The sequence below is a fragment of the Mytilus galloprovincialis genome, chromosome 1 (assembly GCF_965363235.1).
Source record: "Mytilus galloprovincialis chromosome 1, xbMytGall1.hap1.1, whole genome shotgun sequence".
Classification (NCBI taxonomy): Eukaryota; Metazoa; Mollusca; class Bivalvia; order Mytilida; family Mytilidae; genus Mytilus; species Mytilus galloprovincialis.
Window position 1 is genome coordinate 35,116,334 of NC_134838.1, and position 18,368 is coordinate 35,134,701.

The 18,368-nt window shown below is 31.1% G+C and overlaps 1 protein-coding gene across 1 annotated transcript in view; it reads right to left on the minus strand.

Annotated features, from left to right (window-relative positions):
* Window positions 1–3,210: 3,210 nt before the first annotated feature.
* LOC143072715 (uncharacterized) overlaps window positions 3,211–18,368 on the minus strand; it is a 38,188-nt gene continuing 23,030 nt past the window's right edge. Inside the window, exons 28-39 of the mRNA XM_076247812.1 lie at window positions 16,626–16,679; window positions 13,726–13,779; window positions 10,585–10,647; window positions 9,005–9,076; window positions 8,602–8,637; window positions 7,985–8,044; window positions 7,723–7,755; window positions 7,180–7,326; window positions 6,692–6,746; window positions 6,282–6,383; window positions 5,438–5,605; window positions 3,211–4,866 (exon numbers count right to left, since the gene is read on the minus strand). Coding sequence (XP_076103927.1) covers window positions 4,658–4,866; window positions 5,438–5,605; window positions 6,282–6,383; window positions 6,692–6,746; window positions 7,180–7,326; window positions 7,723–7,755; window positions 7,985–8,044; window positions 8,602–8,637; window positions 9,005–9,076; window positions 10,585–10,647; window positions 13,726–13,779; window positions 16,626–16,679 — 1,053 coding nt within the window. The 3' untranslated portion in view covers window positions 3,211–4,657. The remainder of the gene's footprint in view (window positions 4,867–5,437; window positions 5,606–6,281; window positions 6,384–6,691; window positions 6,747–7,179; window positions 7,327–7,722; window positions 7,756–7,984; window positions 8,045–8,601; window positions 8,638–9,004; window positions 9,077–10,584; window positions 10,648–13,725; window positions 13,780–16,625; window positions 16,680–18,368) is intronic.

Sequence of the window (18,368 nt, forward strand, 5' to 3'; positions counted from 1 at the left end):
AATGATAGAATTTGTTCATACTTTGCCAAAACTTAATATAGATTGTGATATGTTAAAAAAAATATAGGTCACCAAGCATTTTCGCAGGGTACAGGTTGTGACAAAATGACACTTTTTATTGATATACAGGAAAAAACATCTTTAAGTGATTTTGTAGCTGAAATGATAGAATTGTAAAGTAAGGTAGCTTTTAAAAATGCTTTGAGAAGAGCAAAAAGAAAATAAGGTCATGATACGTTTTTTTCCGTCTAAAATGTGAAAAGCAAAATTTCATGTAGATTCCTTTAAAAAATGCACTATTTCAGAGTTACTCCCCTTTAACTGCAAATTTAAAAAAGATTAAATTAGGCAAAATCTTATTTAGTCATTCTTTTTAATAAAAAAATCACATTATTTATCTGCATTCCTTCTCATGTTCTCTGTAATTTACAATTCAATATTGCAAAAGACACTCATACTTCCTCCTTAAGCACTCTATACCTCTGGTAAAAAAAAGTCCAAGTCCTTAGTGTTTCGAATATTTTGATTTTAACATTTTTCAAAAAGCAAATTTACAGAAAAATAATATCAATGGTATTTCATGTCAACACTAAAGTATTGACAAATGGGTATTTGATATCCTTTGGACCATAGTCAATCAGCAATGACATTGAGCACAGTGGATGTAAAAACTCATCAAAGACATCAAACATACCAGGCTTATAATTTTTATATGTCAGACATGTCTTTCTTCTATGTGAGGCACATCAGTGGTGCTCTAATTAACACAGCTTTTTGGCAATGTCAAATAAATTTAGTTGAAGATCTTTAAAGGGGCATAAGCTGTTCAGGATCACTGAATTGAGGCCGATTCTTATATTTTATTCATAACATTCTAAAATGTTATCCAAATTACAACAAATCCAAAAGAAACAAAATAACAACCACATGGTTATTTGTTGAAAGCCAAAAATGTACAAGTATTGAAACAAACTATGAATGATGGAATATAGGATCTCTTTAGATGACCCAAATAATTACAATGAAAAATCACCTTAAAAGCTTAAAGATACCAAAATTTGGCATTATATATGATACATCCCAATTATTATTGATGACATAATCACCATCAAACAAGGTTTCACTTACTTTTTTCTATTCATTTTCAGAAGATATGTGGATAATAAATGGCAGTCGTTAATAACATTCAATTTTTAGTACCCCTAACTTCGATAGGGCACTGAAACATGTGAAAAATTGACTGCTAAACCAACAAGCCATATGAAACAACATTTGTGTTAGGTAATTACATAACAATTTTTTGAAGCTATCCCCTGGAAAACAAATTTTCCATTACTGGTCTACGGATATATAAAGATGCCAGTTGAGCAAACTAGAATTCTTTCAATCGAAGCCTTTCATTATAAACATGTATAACTATATTTTCGAAATCAGCTTAGGTTATTTTTTTATATGCCGCTTTTAAACAAACATTTAAGTTTTCATTTAAAATTATGTGATTTACATATAAGAAGCTTGACTGCTTACCTATAAAAATATATTTTGTAAACGTATCCTTTTAAACTACTAGAGTAATTGACCCTGTGGGGATTATTGTTGAAGCCGTTACCGTCAATTTAATTTATGAATTGTCCTATATATGTTTTGTAATGTTTGGTTGTTGGGTTTGCTCTGGTATCTTCTTTCCCCCGAAATAAACATCTTCTATCTTGTATACTGTAGTTTGTTTTAAAGTTTTCTTTTTCAATTTATTGCCTTGTCTTTGTACGTTATTTTCGTCTAAGGAGTTTGAATATCCCATTGATATCTTTCGCCAATCTTTGAAAAGTCTACATGCCTTTAAGCGTTCCATTTTTTAAACGAGGATCCTGTGTGGCATGTTAAGTAGATAATTCTGATTGCATCAATGTTTCGTGTTAATATTATAGACAGTTTAACTATGGCATAGAACTGTACTCTAGTTGATTCTCAGCACATTGTTAAGATCGATTGAAAGACGTATCCAAGGCTCTTTGAAACACAAATTATGAAAATTTAAAAACATAGCTTTACGTATTATTTTTTTTTTTGCTGTGAATGAGATTTATGGTAAGTGGACCATTTAAATTATGTTGTTGCAGCGACGTCGAGAACTTGTTAGAACTGAAATATATTAAAGCATAACAAAACTTCAGAACTCTCAGGCAAATTCAAAAAGGAAAAGTCTTCAAACACTGACAAGATTAAACATTTTAAATTTAATTAACGGAACAATTGTAAATGACTGCCATATTTCTAACTTGGTACATACACTTACCCTAGAAAATAGTGAATCAAACGTTGTTTCATAGCTAGCTAAACTAACTACTTGTAGAACAGTATATATTTATTTAAACATAATTGTCATTTTCATAGTCCATATTTTTATGATAAAACCAGGTTCAACCCAGTATTTTTTTCTGAAAATGTCCTGTACCAGGACAGGAATATGGCAGTATCCATAGTCCGTTTCTATGTATGTTGGTGTTGGCTTTTATTGTTAGTTCAGTGTTTCCGTAGTTCCGTTGTTCCGTTGTTTTTCCTCTTATGGTTGATGTGTTTTCTTGGTTTTAATTTGTTTCTCGGATTTGATTTTGATTACTCGAATTATGACTACTGAACAGCGATATACCTCGGTTTCCCTTTTTTATTTGCTTAAAATAAATAAGAGAATAATCTTCACAAAAAGATCACCTCAAAATCGATGAAAGAAACATATTGTATCAAACTATTTGTTTTTCCTTGTTCGAAAAGATATGTCGCATCAACTCATGAACAAATCTTGTATGTCTAAATATGACTGAAAAGAAAGGAATATATTTCAGTCAATTTTATTGAAAAAAGTAAAATAACAACAAAAAAACAAAAAAAAACGAACTCAGATGAAAATTCCCTTATTAAATTGAAAAAATCGAGAGGTACATCAAACAATTGGATACAATCTGTCATATTCCTGACTTGGCAAGACACCATTTTGTTACTTTTTATAGTGCCAGTTAATGATATGGAAAAAGACACCATTTTGTTTGTTTTCTGTAGTTAATTTCTCTAAATGAAAGCCGATTTTCCATTTTGAGAGGGTTACGAATTGTCTTCTCTGTTTCATGGACTGCTTTTGAATTTTGTGTTTTTTAAAAGGCTCAGCTGTGGAAAAAAACCATCTATTACAATATTCATGTAAAAATCAACAACTGTATTTGTAAGCATTTTATTGATAAAAGTTGCTAAGATCAATTTCGTATAAAACAAATAAAAAATAACCGAAAATCGATGTTAATTATTCACTGGCCTTGAATCATAGACGAATCTAACAGACATAATTTGATTGCAAGCAATACATGTTATAAGTTTCAATTTTGGAATAACCAGTGTAATACTAGTATATCGTATTCTATTCTACACACTTTAGGTTTTAAATAAGCCAACTACAGTAGAAATTGCATTATTGTTAGTAGAAAATAAGTACAAAACATCTAACAAATATATTAGAAAAATACGTAAAAAGCAATATTTTTATCTATATATACAATACAAAAATATAACAATTATAACAAGTATAACTATAGAAAAATGTCCATCTCTTTAATTAAATGACCATGGTTTATTATATGCAAAATGAAATTAATTTCTTATCTGGTAGTTTAACTATGAGTTTTCCCCCCATATTTTATCATTTTTTTTATTCAATAGTTTTGAACCCTTTACATAGATACAAGTATTTATTTTTCTGCTCTTTTTAAAACCTTGATTGAAACTGATAACGTTCACTTTCATTAGATAAACAACAAAACAATAGAAAGTAATAAATATAAAAAAAAACATAATTCATATATTCTTAAATAATCAAACATATAAGAACATTTTACAACCACATGAATACATCACACATATTAGACATGCGCAAACAATTTGTGATGAATATGAATATTTCCATTTAGAGTCAATGCTTTTAATTTGTAAAGACGTGTGTGCCGGTGATACCCATAGGTTCCTTAAGAACACGAGAACTAATTCCTGTAGCATGTCTTTTTAATACTAACATAGGCTTGCATTGAGAATACTGAAAATCTAGTATATGACATTTATAATTGACCTATATATTGACACTAACAGTATCAATCATAGGTCGGCTTTGTTTTCAGTATTCTGCTTTCTTTTATCCCTGAGATTTGTATGGTGAAAGCATGCTGGTTTGCTGGGTATACTGGCCTGATAATGAATAAAATGATATCAATCTTTTCTAGCTGTTATAATGTAAAACATGCATGCAATGAAAATATGGCTGCAACTAATAGCTTGGGAAAACATACAAAACTGTCAAATATAAAATGAAAAAAAAATCATATGATAGGAAGATACATGCAAGAGAGGTAAAATAAATATCCGATACACATATTATATTGAATAATATATATTATGTAAAAGAGTAACATAACAAACTGATCTAATGCAAAACATCCAACACACATGTTTTCTAACCATACTATATATTTCAAACATAACTACAATTTGACATTTTAGTACAGGCACTTAATAAATAGAATTCTCATGCTTCAATGGAAAAGCAGGAAAAGGGATAGTTAGTTTTGACAATGCTACAGGAGATATCACAATAATTGATAAAAATGTTCTAATGTTTTTAAGGTCTCTTGATATCATTTCTTCCAAGTTGTATATATTCTGGCGCTGGTCCTCCTGTTTGCCCCGGTGCAAAGTTACAAAATTCACAATATCCTGGAGGACCTGATGGTCCAATTGGACCTCTTCTGCCTGGAACGCCATGCACACCTGGTGCTCCCCGTTCACCTGGTCTACCCTGGATGCCTTCACCAGGCGGTCCAGCTGGACCTGAAATGCACAGAGGAAATATAAAGGTTATGTCGAATTATGCAGCGATTTAAATGGGTGTAACCAAAGGAAAGTTATCGGTCACGATTATATGAAAATATATCTTTTGTTGAAATAAAGGCTTTCATTTAACTTTTAATATCTTAAAATAAAATCTCTTAAGTAGGTTCACTACTCAGTTTCAAAATAACAAGCTTTTAATAACACTAGTATATATTGATAGGGGAATATTAAAGGAACCAAAAGAGCAAAAAAAATATAGGTCAATGTGGTTGTTTTCGAGATATTAGCCATTGATTTTTCATAGCGTTATCATTGACATCTTTAAGTGCTCAAAAACTATTAAAAAATAACTAGGTTTTTATAAGGCATTAACAGATGGCATATACTTATACATGTAAAAGATTTATAAAAAGAAAAATAGGGGTAAATTGGCCTATTTTTTTAAGGCATTCAAGTGGATAAAACCAGAGGATTCTGAAAATCTGACATTTCAAAACATGACAAGCAAACATCCTTAACATTAAACAAAAACGTGACGGTTTACCATGAGATATATTAAATATCTTACCAGGTGCACCGGGTTCACCCATTCTTCCGTCTCTTCCAGCACCTGTCTCACCCCGTTCTCCAATAGGACCCTGTTGTCCCGGAGGTCCTGCTGGTCCTGATGATCCTGGAACACCAGGTACTCCCATTGGTCCACGTTCACCAGTCATACCAGGGGGTCCTTTTTCTCCTAGAAAAAAATGAGTGTTATATTTTAACATAACCTTAAACAACCTCATCAAACATACCGGGTTGATAATATAGTTCGTCAGACACGCGTTTCGCCATTACAAGGCACAACAGCTGCACTCAAATACAATTATTTCTGCAATAATAGGAAGTTAAAGGATTGCGATATAAGTTCACATTTTTATAGCGTATTTTTTGTTATTGCTGTTACTGTTTCCTTCGATTCACCCTTTTTATCTCGATGACTTTGTTTCATATCAAGAATGACCATTGTAGATTGCCATTCTTTTTGACTCGATGCACAATACTGTATTAGAAAAACCCACTCATATCTTGACTCACATCTAGAAGTTGACATCGAAAGTCTGTTGTGGTCACAACATGCTTACCCTTTCTGAGATCTGAGATTACCCCTTGTTTTCGGTGAGATTAATGATGTACAGTCTTTAATTTCTATGTAGTGTTTTGTAGTGTTTTTGAATTGTAATTTACTTGTGTTTTTGTTTTTTGATTGCTTCTCGGTCTCTCCTCGATATATGTATGTAGATTGTTCTGTTGATATCCTCCGTATCTTTTTTTCATAGTCAACAACAGATGTAGACACATTGATAGGAAATGATCTTAATCTATGTTTTAATGCATCTCCTATTAGTTCTTTATGTAGTCTATTTACTAACCTGGTTCTCCAAATCTGCCTGGTGGACCTTGTTTTCCTGTCAAACCAATTCCAGGAGGACCAGGTGGACCTTTTAGACCTGCAACCAACTCTTCATAATTTTCTACAAACAAATATACAGTACCAATTCAAGAATATGTTCAACACAATTTTATTACAAAATATTGTGTGAAGTTTCAAAAATTTCATAACATGTGTACATTCTGAGACTGCTGTCTTAGTAATTAAGAACAGTATATTCGACGACAGCTTCATTCACTTCTAATTTACATAAAAAATCAACATTACCACTCATTATTATATTTAGAAAATCACTGTTTTTATCATAGCTTTCGAAACTTTTAATAAATTTTCTTTTTAATACCTTTTATGGATATCAACCGTAAATTATTAAATTGATGTGCATATTACCTCTTAATATTTGGAAGCATAGCTCCTTTACTTCGCTTTCTGGAATGCTTTTCCCCTAAAACAGACATAGAAAAAAATCACTTAAGATATGTATTATACATCACAAGTTTAATTCAGTTTGCATGAAAAACATTAAGACATGTCAAGCATGCTTTTTTTCTTACTGCATCAAATCATTCAGGGCTATTCTTTCTTATTTCATGTTACCAAGCATTTTATTTCCTTATTAATTTTATATCTACATTTCATATCTTGATTTTTTTTTATATAATTTAATGATTTTGCTCCACAATTAATAGATGCATTAAATGTCTTTCACTACAGAAATATGAATACTAGTACCAAAGGATCGAATTTGATTGCTTAATAGGATAGATGACAACACTAACACAATGACCACATGCAAAGCTAATCATGCAAATTGAGGAAATCATAAATACGACCGTGTCAGTATTGGTTTCTTCTTTTCTTTTGTATGTTCAACTTACTGGTAATCCTGGCATGCCTGGCATACCATTTTGACCCCTCAATCCTGTAGGTCCAGTTTGGCCGGGTGGTCCAGAAAGACCAGGTACCCCTGGAGCCCCCTGTCCTCCTGCTGGTCCACGGCTTCCTCCTGGACCTCTCACACCTGGCTGCAAAAATATAAAGCGTTGAATATACAGTTGAAAACAAAATAAATACTTAAATATCTTAGATTATACGATCCAAAATATGTGTATATCCTAGTTTCCTGGACGATTGTATAATCCGTAGATTGAGTTGTTTTGTAATGCTATATGATGTAGTAGTATTTACATTGATTACCAAAATGTGAGATGCATTAATCACTCAATGAATGTGGATTATTGAACGACATTACATCATCAGTATGATCTAAAAGTGAAATTGAAGAACTTTGCAAGATTTTTCGTTTGTCTCTGAAAAAGCTATTTCTGTATAAAAAAACCTGAATATTCAAACCTTATAACCGAGAGCCAAAAGATACCCAAAACATATTGAATCTCATAAGAAATAAAAAAAAAACTTACCACACCTGGAGGTCCGGCTTGACCAGATGGACCCTGTAAAATATAATGGTATGTTACTACATGGTTCATGAGTTAAAAGGAAACACAAGATATCGTACTTTACTATATATTATTCATAAGATCACAACATGTTTGTAATAAGCTGCTGCAGTTACTATTGAAATAAATTTCATAAACATATAGAGGTATTAAATTTATTGAAATGACTTCCTCTTTTTAAAAAATCATCAAAAATGTGTTCTTGAAATCGAATACAACTTACAGGAGGTCCTAGTGGTCCACGGAACCCGACATCTTTATCCGCATGACTGATAAAAGCAGTCTGAAAAATAAAAATAATGACTATAGTATTCCGTAAGAATCATCCATTAATAAAAGAGTAGGTATCAATGAATAAAATACATAAAATGTTATAAACTCATTCTTAAGATTATCAAATGACATCAGAAATAATATATTTTCATCGACGTAACATTATAAGCATCAGGCTAACCTAATAACTTAATATATATTTTTTGAGAAAAATATTATTTGTAATGATATATGTATGACATTACTTTGACATCGTTATTGAAATTCTTGACAACATCAGATTGCAATTGTAATCCTTGACAAAGTCATAAATTCTTCCTTAACGTCTCATAGATATTTTTTAGCAAGCATTCACTCTTTCAGTTGGTAATTTTCAAATACTAAAATTATATACACATAACCAGGATATAAGTTGTTTAAAGATTGAGTACACCATATCATTTTCTTATCTTCAATAATGACAATTATCACAGAAAACATTCGTTCACGACTCATTTCCGAAATGGTTATATTGTAATAAAGCAATTTCGCACTTTAATCATATAAATATTCTTAAATACTACTTACCCAATCAACTTTATCTCCAGGTGGTCCAGGAGGCCCCTAAAAGTAAAAAAGTGTGAAATAGGTGAAAATATGATCCGAAAAGAAAAATAAGAAAAGTGCCGAATTCCGAGGAATCTTTAAAACGGAAAGTCCCTAGTCAAATGGCAAAATAAAAAGCTCAGACACATCCAACAAATAGATAACAACAGTCAAATCACTGACTTGGTACAGGTTTGATCTTATGTAGAAAATAATAAATTAAGTCAAGTTTTATAGCTGGCCCAACCTCTCATTTTTATGACAGTCGTAAAGCAGCAAATAAACATTTCGAACAGAAAAAAAGCATTGAATGTGGTACACATATATTTCTTATAAGTGATATAAAAATAACAATAAGTAGCCTATGTTGATAAGATATACATACCGGTGGACCTGAACCACCAGGCTGTCCAACAGGTCCCATAGGCCCACTTGGTCCCATTGGTCCCATTGATCCCTACAATAAAAACAGATGTAAGCAATAAAAACTTTATAAATAATACATTTTAGTTGTAGAACTGGTCGTTATTATACATTTCGGTTGTGGAACAAACTTTTAGATTGGGAGGGCCTAAGTAGTCAAGCGGTTTTAGTAGTTCAACTACTTCATCACTAGCATTTCATCACTGGGGTTGTGAGTTCGAACTATGCACATGGTAAGTGCGTTTGATTTCAATATTCATTGAATGTGATTGTTAATTTTCTGTGGTTCAGTCTTCGTCAAGGGCACTCCGGTAAAAAAACTAGCTAACAATCTATTAAATTACAAACTCATTAAAAAGAAAATATTTTGGCCCCTCTGATATTTTATCCCAAACTGAGAAAATCAGAATTCTTAATGAAAAAAGAATAGCGAAGAATATCGTTTATAAATACCATAAAACTATTCTGTTAGCTTGTACAAAATTTAAGTTCATTATTGACTTGAACTGTATCGGTTTCGTAAGACTTGTACAATGAGGGTAATATCATATGTCCTTGTATTATTCGTTAATACTTCATTTACAGTTATTAAACCACGGATTCTCGTTTTTCAGATAAATGATTACTGGAAACTAAAACTGTATTACCGTTCACCAAAGTTTTCACAGATAAGCAAGCTGATAATATAGCCAATTGTAATTCTGAAAGAAATAACTGTTTCATGTTGATTTTCCTGTAAGTTTAAACATTGCTCTTTGCGAGTAATTTATTAATTTGAAAGCAGACTTATATGATATTCATGACAGACACACAGTTATCACGTCATTTCACAGTATACATATTGATTTTCGGTCTTTAACATTTCGGTTTCACGGTACCATGCAAATAAGCAGTAACAACGCAAGAAGTCAATGACGTCATTTTTGTCCAATGATAAAACCGAATGAAAAATCCAGGGAAATACGATTGCAAAATTATAAACTAGAATGAAAGTTCATGGTATTTTCAACTGACAAATAGCCCGGGAAAGAATATAATGTAACAAAACGACACGTAAATATTTCATTTATTTTTCATTTAATTACACTGTGAACAAAATCTTTTCATCAGTTTTGTTATGATTATTTAAAATCAAATAATGTCGCTTTTCGCCGATACTCATTTCTGTAGAAAAAAAATACCCCTTTTACAAAATATTCTTATATCAATTTTTATGATAAAACAATGGCTACGATAAAATAACCATATATATTACATCCAAACATTAATTTTAGAATACAAGACTGGATGAGATGAACGTAACATACATATATCTATTTTAATACACAACCACTATTTATCGGCTGACCCAATGCTGTCAGAATATTGTAGAAAAATAAACTCATCATAGATACCAGGATGAAAATTTTATATAAACGCCAGACGCGCGTTTCGTCTACAAAAGACTTATCAGTGACACTCGAATCAGTCAGAATATTGTAGAACTTATAATTTGCAATAAGATTGAAGATAAGATTTATCTTTGTAGATATGATGACTTACCGGCCTTCCATCTGGTCCTGATGGTCCTCGAATCCCTGGAAGTCCTGGAGTTCCTTGATCACCCTGCATTGATAAAGACAATTCACTATCTTTCAAGTATTTTTCTAAACTTTTTTCTTTTAAAACTAATTTTTCTTCTAATTTTCCTACAGTCTGATTTAATTGCTGTTCTAACTCTTTATGCTTTTTAGCCTTTAATTCTAGTCTTTGTAATTTCGACTTTTGTTTCCTTTCTAATCTCATCTTTTGCTTTCTTGCAAGACGTTCCTCTCGTTTATGAAAACATTCACAATAGTTGAAACAGAAAATTGCTATAACAAAAACTAACGATTGTCCTCTTATACTGAACTTCATTTTCAAATCTTTTAAGTTAACAAATAAAAAAAATGGAATGCGATGTTTGTCTTAAAAATGTTATGTAAAAATGACAGTTAAGTTCCATGGTCTTTCATTATGTAAGGTCTATTTTAGCAATACGCATGTGCACCAACATTAGCAAATAATATTCGAAGACTGAAATAAATCAAAGGATTTCCTTAATTGTTAGAATTACAAAGATACACCCAGCCAGACCTAGAAAAGACAAATCTTTTTAATTAGCCTTTCTCTTCACGTGTCAGATATCAACCATAAAATACTCCCCTCGTTTATATCGTGAGAAATGCTTGATACGAAACAGATATAACAGTTTTAGGCTAATTTAATTGTAATGTCTGTCCAGAACCGTCTTTGTGTTAATTTTACACTCTTTTCAAATTAATGAAATTCTTTAATAGAAGTAGAAATAAATAATTTCAAGGAATAATCTTTATCTTTTTCGCAAGACAAGCATTTTGAATTTAAGGCTTTGTATGACTACAATGACCATTTTAAAACTTTGGCTTAATAAACAGTATTTGATAACAAAGCGTGTATAATATCAAGTTTATCACTGCGAATTTATATATTAGAAAACGTAACTTCTATACCAACAAAAGCAGAACCTTATATCAACCATAAGACATCATTCAGGACCAACGAAAGATGTTGCATACCCCCAGACAAATGAGAGTGTGCATTCATATAGAGGAATTCCGAGTTGTTTCCATTTGCAATTTAGGGTTGATGAAACAGTTCATTATCAATCAAGTATGTTAAAATTTAAAAACTAAAGACAAACGTGCAAGATAAATAAAACGTGAACACAGAAGTTTCGGACATTTTACCCTTACAACTTAGAATTAAAGGCAAATATCAAAACTTGATACACTTTCCTTTTACAAACTTCTTTATTGGTAAAAGGATAAAAGAAACAAATATGTAAAGTCCACAGCACAAAAGAGACTGATTGATATATATCTATATTCTATATCAAGCTAAAATTCAATCAATTATGAATTTTCAATAGTCAATGAATACAGGATGCAAATGACTTATGCAAATCAAAAAGTTGCGCATTTTCGTGTACATGTAGCTCAATAATTTTGGAATATTTAGAACAAAAATAACACTCTGCAATAGCACAAAACTTTTTTAAAAATACCAAACTTCAAGGTTAATAAAAAAAAAGGGGGGGATGTCCATCAAACCTGAAAAAATCAAAGGCTTCACTTTATCATGTATCATGTTTATCAACCAATGGAACGATTTTAAAATAATTGTCATACTCCAGACTTGGTACAGGTATTTCTGAAAAAAGCCGGGATAACTAAACCTCTCTTCCGTATGACATTTGTTTTAAACTCCGTTATATTAACAACATTAGGTATCATACATTACAGGTGTGGAAATGTTCGTCCACCTTGTTGAGTTCAAAATTTCAGTACAATGATAATATTCATTAGAAAATAAAAGATAATCGCCAAAAATTTCAATATTTCACAGTTTTTTTATACTATGGTTCCATGAAAAGATACACTTATCGGAACATCATTGCGAATAAAAAAGAAAAAAAAACAGACAAACAAACAAAAGTTCACAAAAACCAAAACAAAAAGATAAAGATGGAACACACAAACTCGACTTACATTTATAGGGATGGTAAGGTAAACATTTAAAAAAGTAGTGAAAACACAAATAGTACCTAATAACAAATCATGAACTGAATTAAAGTTCTGTGAAATCTTATCTTAATAAATCACATACATTTTAAACTTGATTAACAATATGCATAATTAATCGTCAAATGGTATCTACATATTTCTTATTTTGTTAAAAGGGAAGTTAATTTGTAGTTATTCTATTTATTTCAAATAATCCTACTTTCAAACAGTTACATTTCAAAAGACCTCTTCACAGAGGCAAAGAAAAGATTTTTTTTCGTTGGCTTTCAAATTACAGGATGGAAAACATGATTGATTAATGCATTTCTCTTAATAGTATTATAGAAATAGTCCCTTTAAGACCAGACACAGCGTAATGTTGCACATCCTAAACTCTCCTAGCAATTAACATAAAACCTAATAAAACAATTATATCTCTGTTATGTTTTCTTTTCATACAAAAGATTTCGAAACTTGTTAGAATCTGTTTTCCGGAGGAAACATATGTACTGTTTGAATTATGATCACACCTGTTAAATAAGCTCCCATTCAATTGAAGTAAAGAGAATATATCCTTTTTAATTAAGACTATAATGCAATAAATGATAACGTGGAGAAAATCTGCATTTTTTTTGCAAGTTAAAAAAATGAGTAAATGGCAAATTAGCATTGCAGAGTTTCCTGTCGATCAATCCGTTTTCCTATTTTGAACATCGATAAAGTTCTGTTGCCTCTAATTTTTATAATTACCTTTAAATGAAATCCCAGGTATACAAAACTTCACTTTAGCAAATTTAAAATGAAAATCACATGTCATAAATTTGGTGGGCCTGAAGATATTTTTTAGAATGAACTCGACTGCTTGAGGAGATATGTGAGTAAATATACCATGAAAAAAATACTAAGGTCACGGTGGTTTTTTCCTTAAGGAGCTTAGTCTTATGGGAATGCAGCGACACAGCGAAATTCATCTGGTCTGGTAAAAAGGTCCACGAGAAGGATTGATATCTGACTATGGAAACCGCATCTTCTTTTAAGATTTGTAATCAGAGCATGAGCGGTGACATATTAATATCAATAGGCAACATTGTTAATATCTACATTTGGTCACGTAAAATACCTTTTCTCCTTCCATTCCTGGCACACCTGGTTCACCAATATTTCCTATAGCTCCCTATAAATTATTAAAGGATACAACATTACTTAATAGTGTATTTGTTTAAAAACAATCGCGGAAAATTATTTAGTACTAAATGTAACCGGCTGGATATGTGCCGGTAATTAAAATATATTGTAAGAACGTAATAATTGTATAAAGGTATAAACGTTTGTTTTGAATCTGATTATTTCATTCTGTTCAGACTCTCTTCTCTGTTGTTTTTAACGTAACTTCAATTCAAAGATCTCGAAAGATGCGTTGTTTTTACTGCTTCAATATTATACCATACACATCATATCGCATTACTTTTTTTATTAATAGAACAGCAATGGATTTGTTTTTAATAAAAGACAAATTATCAGGTTTAGATTATTTTCAACTGTATATGCAATCATTTTGCTTTAAAGAAAATAGCGTTTGAAGAATAATAATAATCTGTACTTTTTACTTTGATTTTAACAGTGGAATGACCTGGGTATAATTCAATAAAAACCCAAAGAATCAGACATATATATACAGTATCATTGACAATAAGTTTCCGTTTACTTAAAAGAAATATGTACTTTTGTTTAGTTTAATAGTGCCCAAGTGAAACCGTGCATATATAGCTGAGAAATATGAGGCTAATGAATAATTGAGAATGGAAAAGGGAAATATGTCAAACAGACAACAACCCTTGATCAAATATCACGACGCGTATCATATGTATTCAGTTACGTTTAATCTTTAGTATTTGATTTCTTCAATGTTTTGTTTTCATCGTAGACTTCTTTAAGTAAAAGTACAATCTATCACTGGTATACATGTCGTGAGTCTTTAAACTGAAGACGCTGCTCATAATTCCAAGACATGAAATGCACTTCGCATACCGACAAAATGATTGCTGTGAGTTCTATAATCTGTGAAAGCATGTTCGCGTTACAAAACTTCTTGTTAATTTTTATCTTGTAAACTTATCGATGGTGCAGAATTTAATGCTTAATTTATTGTAAGAAATCTATTCCAGCAATGCAGCGATCTTCGAATGGTTTGCATTTAACTTTGAAGATTTGCAAGGTGAAAGTAACAGGTTCTTAAGTTCATGTTTCTATGCAACCAGCAAAGGCTTTTTATCAACTTACATGAGTTTGTTTCTATATAGGCAATCAAGTGGAATTTCAAATCGTCTGTTAATTTTAATTTAATTATCGCAAATAAAAGTAAATTTATAGGAATTCTGTCTGGACGAATTATTCAAGGTTGATTATATGGGTAATGCTTAAAATAAATCATTAATTCTAAATTCACATGTAGGAAAATTATATTGACTGAACTAGAATGAATTTGTGAATTCCATAACCTCTCAAATTGTTGTATGTATATACAAGTACTAATACATTTTTTTTAAATTCAGAACTTAATTATATTTTCTCTTAAGAATTAACTAAGAGAACAATAAGGATACATGTAGATAAAGATTTATGGTTTATTATGTTAGTAAAATAAAAGTAATTGATACCCACTCTTATATTAGCATTTGTATGGTAAAACGGAATTAGGTAAATATGAGTTTATTGATGACTTTCTACTAAAAAATGGGGATGCAGTTTAGAATCAAATAAAGGCAACAGTAGTATACAACTGTTCGAAATTCATAAATCGATTGCGAAAAAAAACAAAACAAATCCGGGTTACATGCTTAAACTGAGGGAAACATATTAAGTTTTCCTGACTTGATACAGGACAGTTTAAGAAAAAACTGGATGTCAAAAAGTCATTATTCGTGGAAATTTTAGTCAACCAACTGGACAAGCAATCATTTAAAGAATGAAAGCTTTTGAGTACTATGTCTTAAAGGAGTAGTGTTCAAAATGTGTTTAAAACGGACAGACGAAAGGAATTTTTCATATCTTTCTTTCTACTTCGCAGTAAAATTGGGAACATCATTCAACTATATATTGCGTTACACTACTTGCAAATGAACTCATTATAGATATCAGGATTAAAAATGTGTACGCTAGACGCACGTATCGTCTATAATAAATTAATCAGTGACGCTTGAATAAAAAAGCAGTTGGCCAAACATGTACGAACATTGAGGACCCAAAATTCATATTTCATTTGCAAAATACAGCTATTGTATTCTATTCCTGAGGTAGAAAATTTCATGCATTTCAAAAATTGAAAGTTTTTAATATAAACAGTTTATGTATAATTATGACTACATAAATGATAATACATGTCAACACAGTAGTACTGACTACTGGGTTGTGATCATGTATTTTGGCGAGATGAATATAGTTGTTTATTCTGATCTTATTTCGCAATCTATTTCTTAGAAGTTTGTTTGACCTTTACCAGCATTTTAATTAAAATAGAAAATTTGTTTAAGGAAATAAACACGAACACTAAACTATATCTTTCACTCTATCGTGTCTAAATAACCTTGAGAAAATATTTAAAAACATTACCACTAAGTATTGTCTTACATAATTACATTTTCAATGTTACAATTTAGTATTAAACTATTTGTACTTTGCGTTGAGCCTTAGTTAGAACCATAACATAGACCAGGAATTCAAGCAATTATCATTCCGATAAAGGTTAGTAGAATATTGATGTCGGTAAATGATATGGTATAAGGTCAAATTAACGGCATCTTGAATCAAAATATAGTTTCGTTGGAATTTAGAAAGAAAGGTGTATTTAGGTCAGGAAACCAAACAACATCAAAGGAACATTTAAGTAACATTAATTGTTATCTTTTCTAACGATACAATTAGTACATCCCAAACAGTGTTTGGATGTAAAACCTTCAATACAGATAAAACATATTACTTACAGTAAAACCTTCAACACAAGATAAAGATTATTTAACTTACAGGTAAACCACGTTCTCCGGGATCACCCATTGGTCCTCGTTCTCCTTCAAGTCCCTATTGGACAAAATAAATATTAAAATTAGTTACACTATATGGGAAAAAAAAATACTGTATTCTAAAAATGTTCGCAAACAATATGTTCGATAAATAAATTTGAAGTTGTGTTAAAATTATGGTTTTATCAGTTTTATCGAGAGATTGGGACTGATAGTCTAAATTAATATCGATCGTTCAATAGCGTAATCTGCATTAAATGCATTTTTATACTGTGTCCCATTCATGATAAATAATAACAGATCATTGGTTATTGATATATTATATTCAAAATGAGATATGCATACTAGTAGCTGTTGTCCAAATGTATTTCCTGAGTGCTGTACGAAATAAATTACAGGGCCGTAACTAGCCTCTTTTAATAGTAAAGCAAAATATTTTTGCCGAGCGGAGCGAGGCGAAAAATTTTGGGCGAGGGGTCTGGGGGCCACTCAAGGCCCCCAGTAGCTCTGAGAAAAATAACGCAAAATCGTGCATTCTGAGCGTTTCCCAGACTTTTTCTTGCATTGAAACGGCTTAATTAGTTTTTAGATATTTTTTTCGACAATCAGGTCCCAAAGCAAAAACAAATATTAATAGTAATTTTAGAACTTCCACTTGTTGTAATTTAAGACTTTTAGGTATTAGAGACAACATTAAAAGACTAATATGTAGGATAAAGCGAAAATTGTAATTCTCATAATTATTAATACCGTATCTGTCTGTCTGTTCTTGTCTTGTATTGTGATTAGACTTTGGTGATTTTTTCCTATGACTAGATTTGAATATAGTGACATTGCAGTATTATACTTTAAGTACTAGAACTGCTTAAGTCCACACTAGGGACCATCTTCACCTTGTTTTACGATCTTTTACGGTATTAATGATTCTTTAAAAGTATTGTTGAAGACCACCCGGCAACTATCAAGATGAAGAGCAGGAACACAAACTTTGACCATTGATCATTTGTATTTTTTCTATGCATTGACTGTATGTGCGATTATGTCCCCATACTCCTTTATTATATGTTAAAGGGTCTCATCACGACTTAATGCAAGTTTAAACTTTCAATGTAAAAGGTCATATATGGCAATACCTTGTTTTTTTTTTCTTCAAATTATTTGATACCGGGAAATATGTGACCTTACTTTAATTCAAACCATGTCAGCTATCTAGTTTTTTTTTACAATAAAACAAACTGTTTTGTATTCTTTGATATCAATTTCAATTATTCATGCAGAAAGGACATTTTTTTTGTGTCCAAAATATATTTATCGAACAATTCTGGACATCGTTGGACATGTAACATTGTAAAACCACGTTTACAAATGAATATCATCGCTCAGACTATAGTCATAAAGGAGGACAATAAATGAACAAAAGACAAACCCGGAACACAGAAGTACAAACAATAGACCATCAACTCTGAAAACTAGAAGGAAAATAGAAACATGGATAACGAAAAAACATCCAGGGGATACACCAGGGAGTGAAGAGAATTTGCTTCTTGCAAGACACTTTCCGTGAAAACAATTTGAGTATGAAAACAACCTTTTGTTTCATTTTTTTTTTTTTGAAATTTTTTACATGAGGCATTTGCCTCATTTGCCTCAATGTAGTTACGGCCCTGAATTAGTACATATTTCTTCATTATAAGGAATTTGTGAATCTTTCATTGTGTACGACCGGATCTAGAACACACACTTAAAG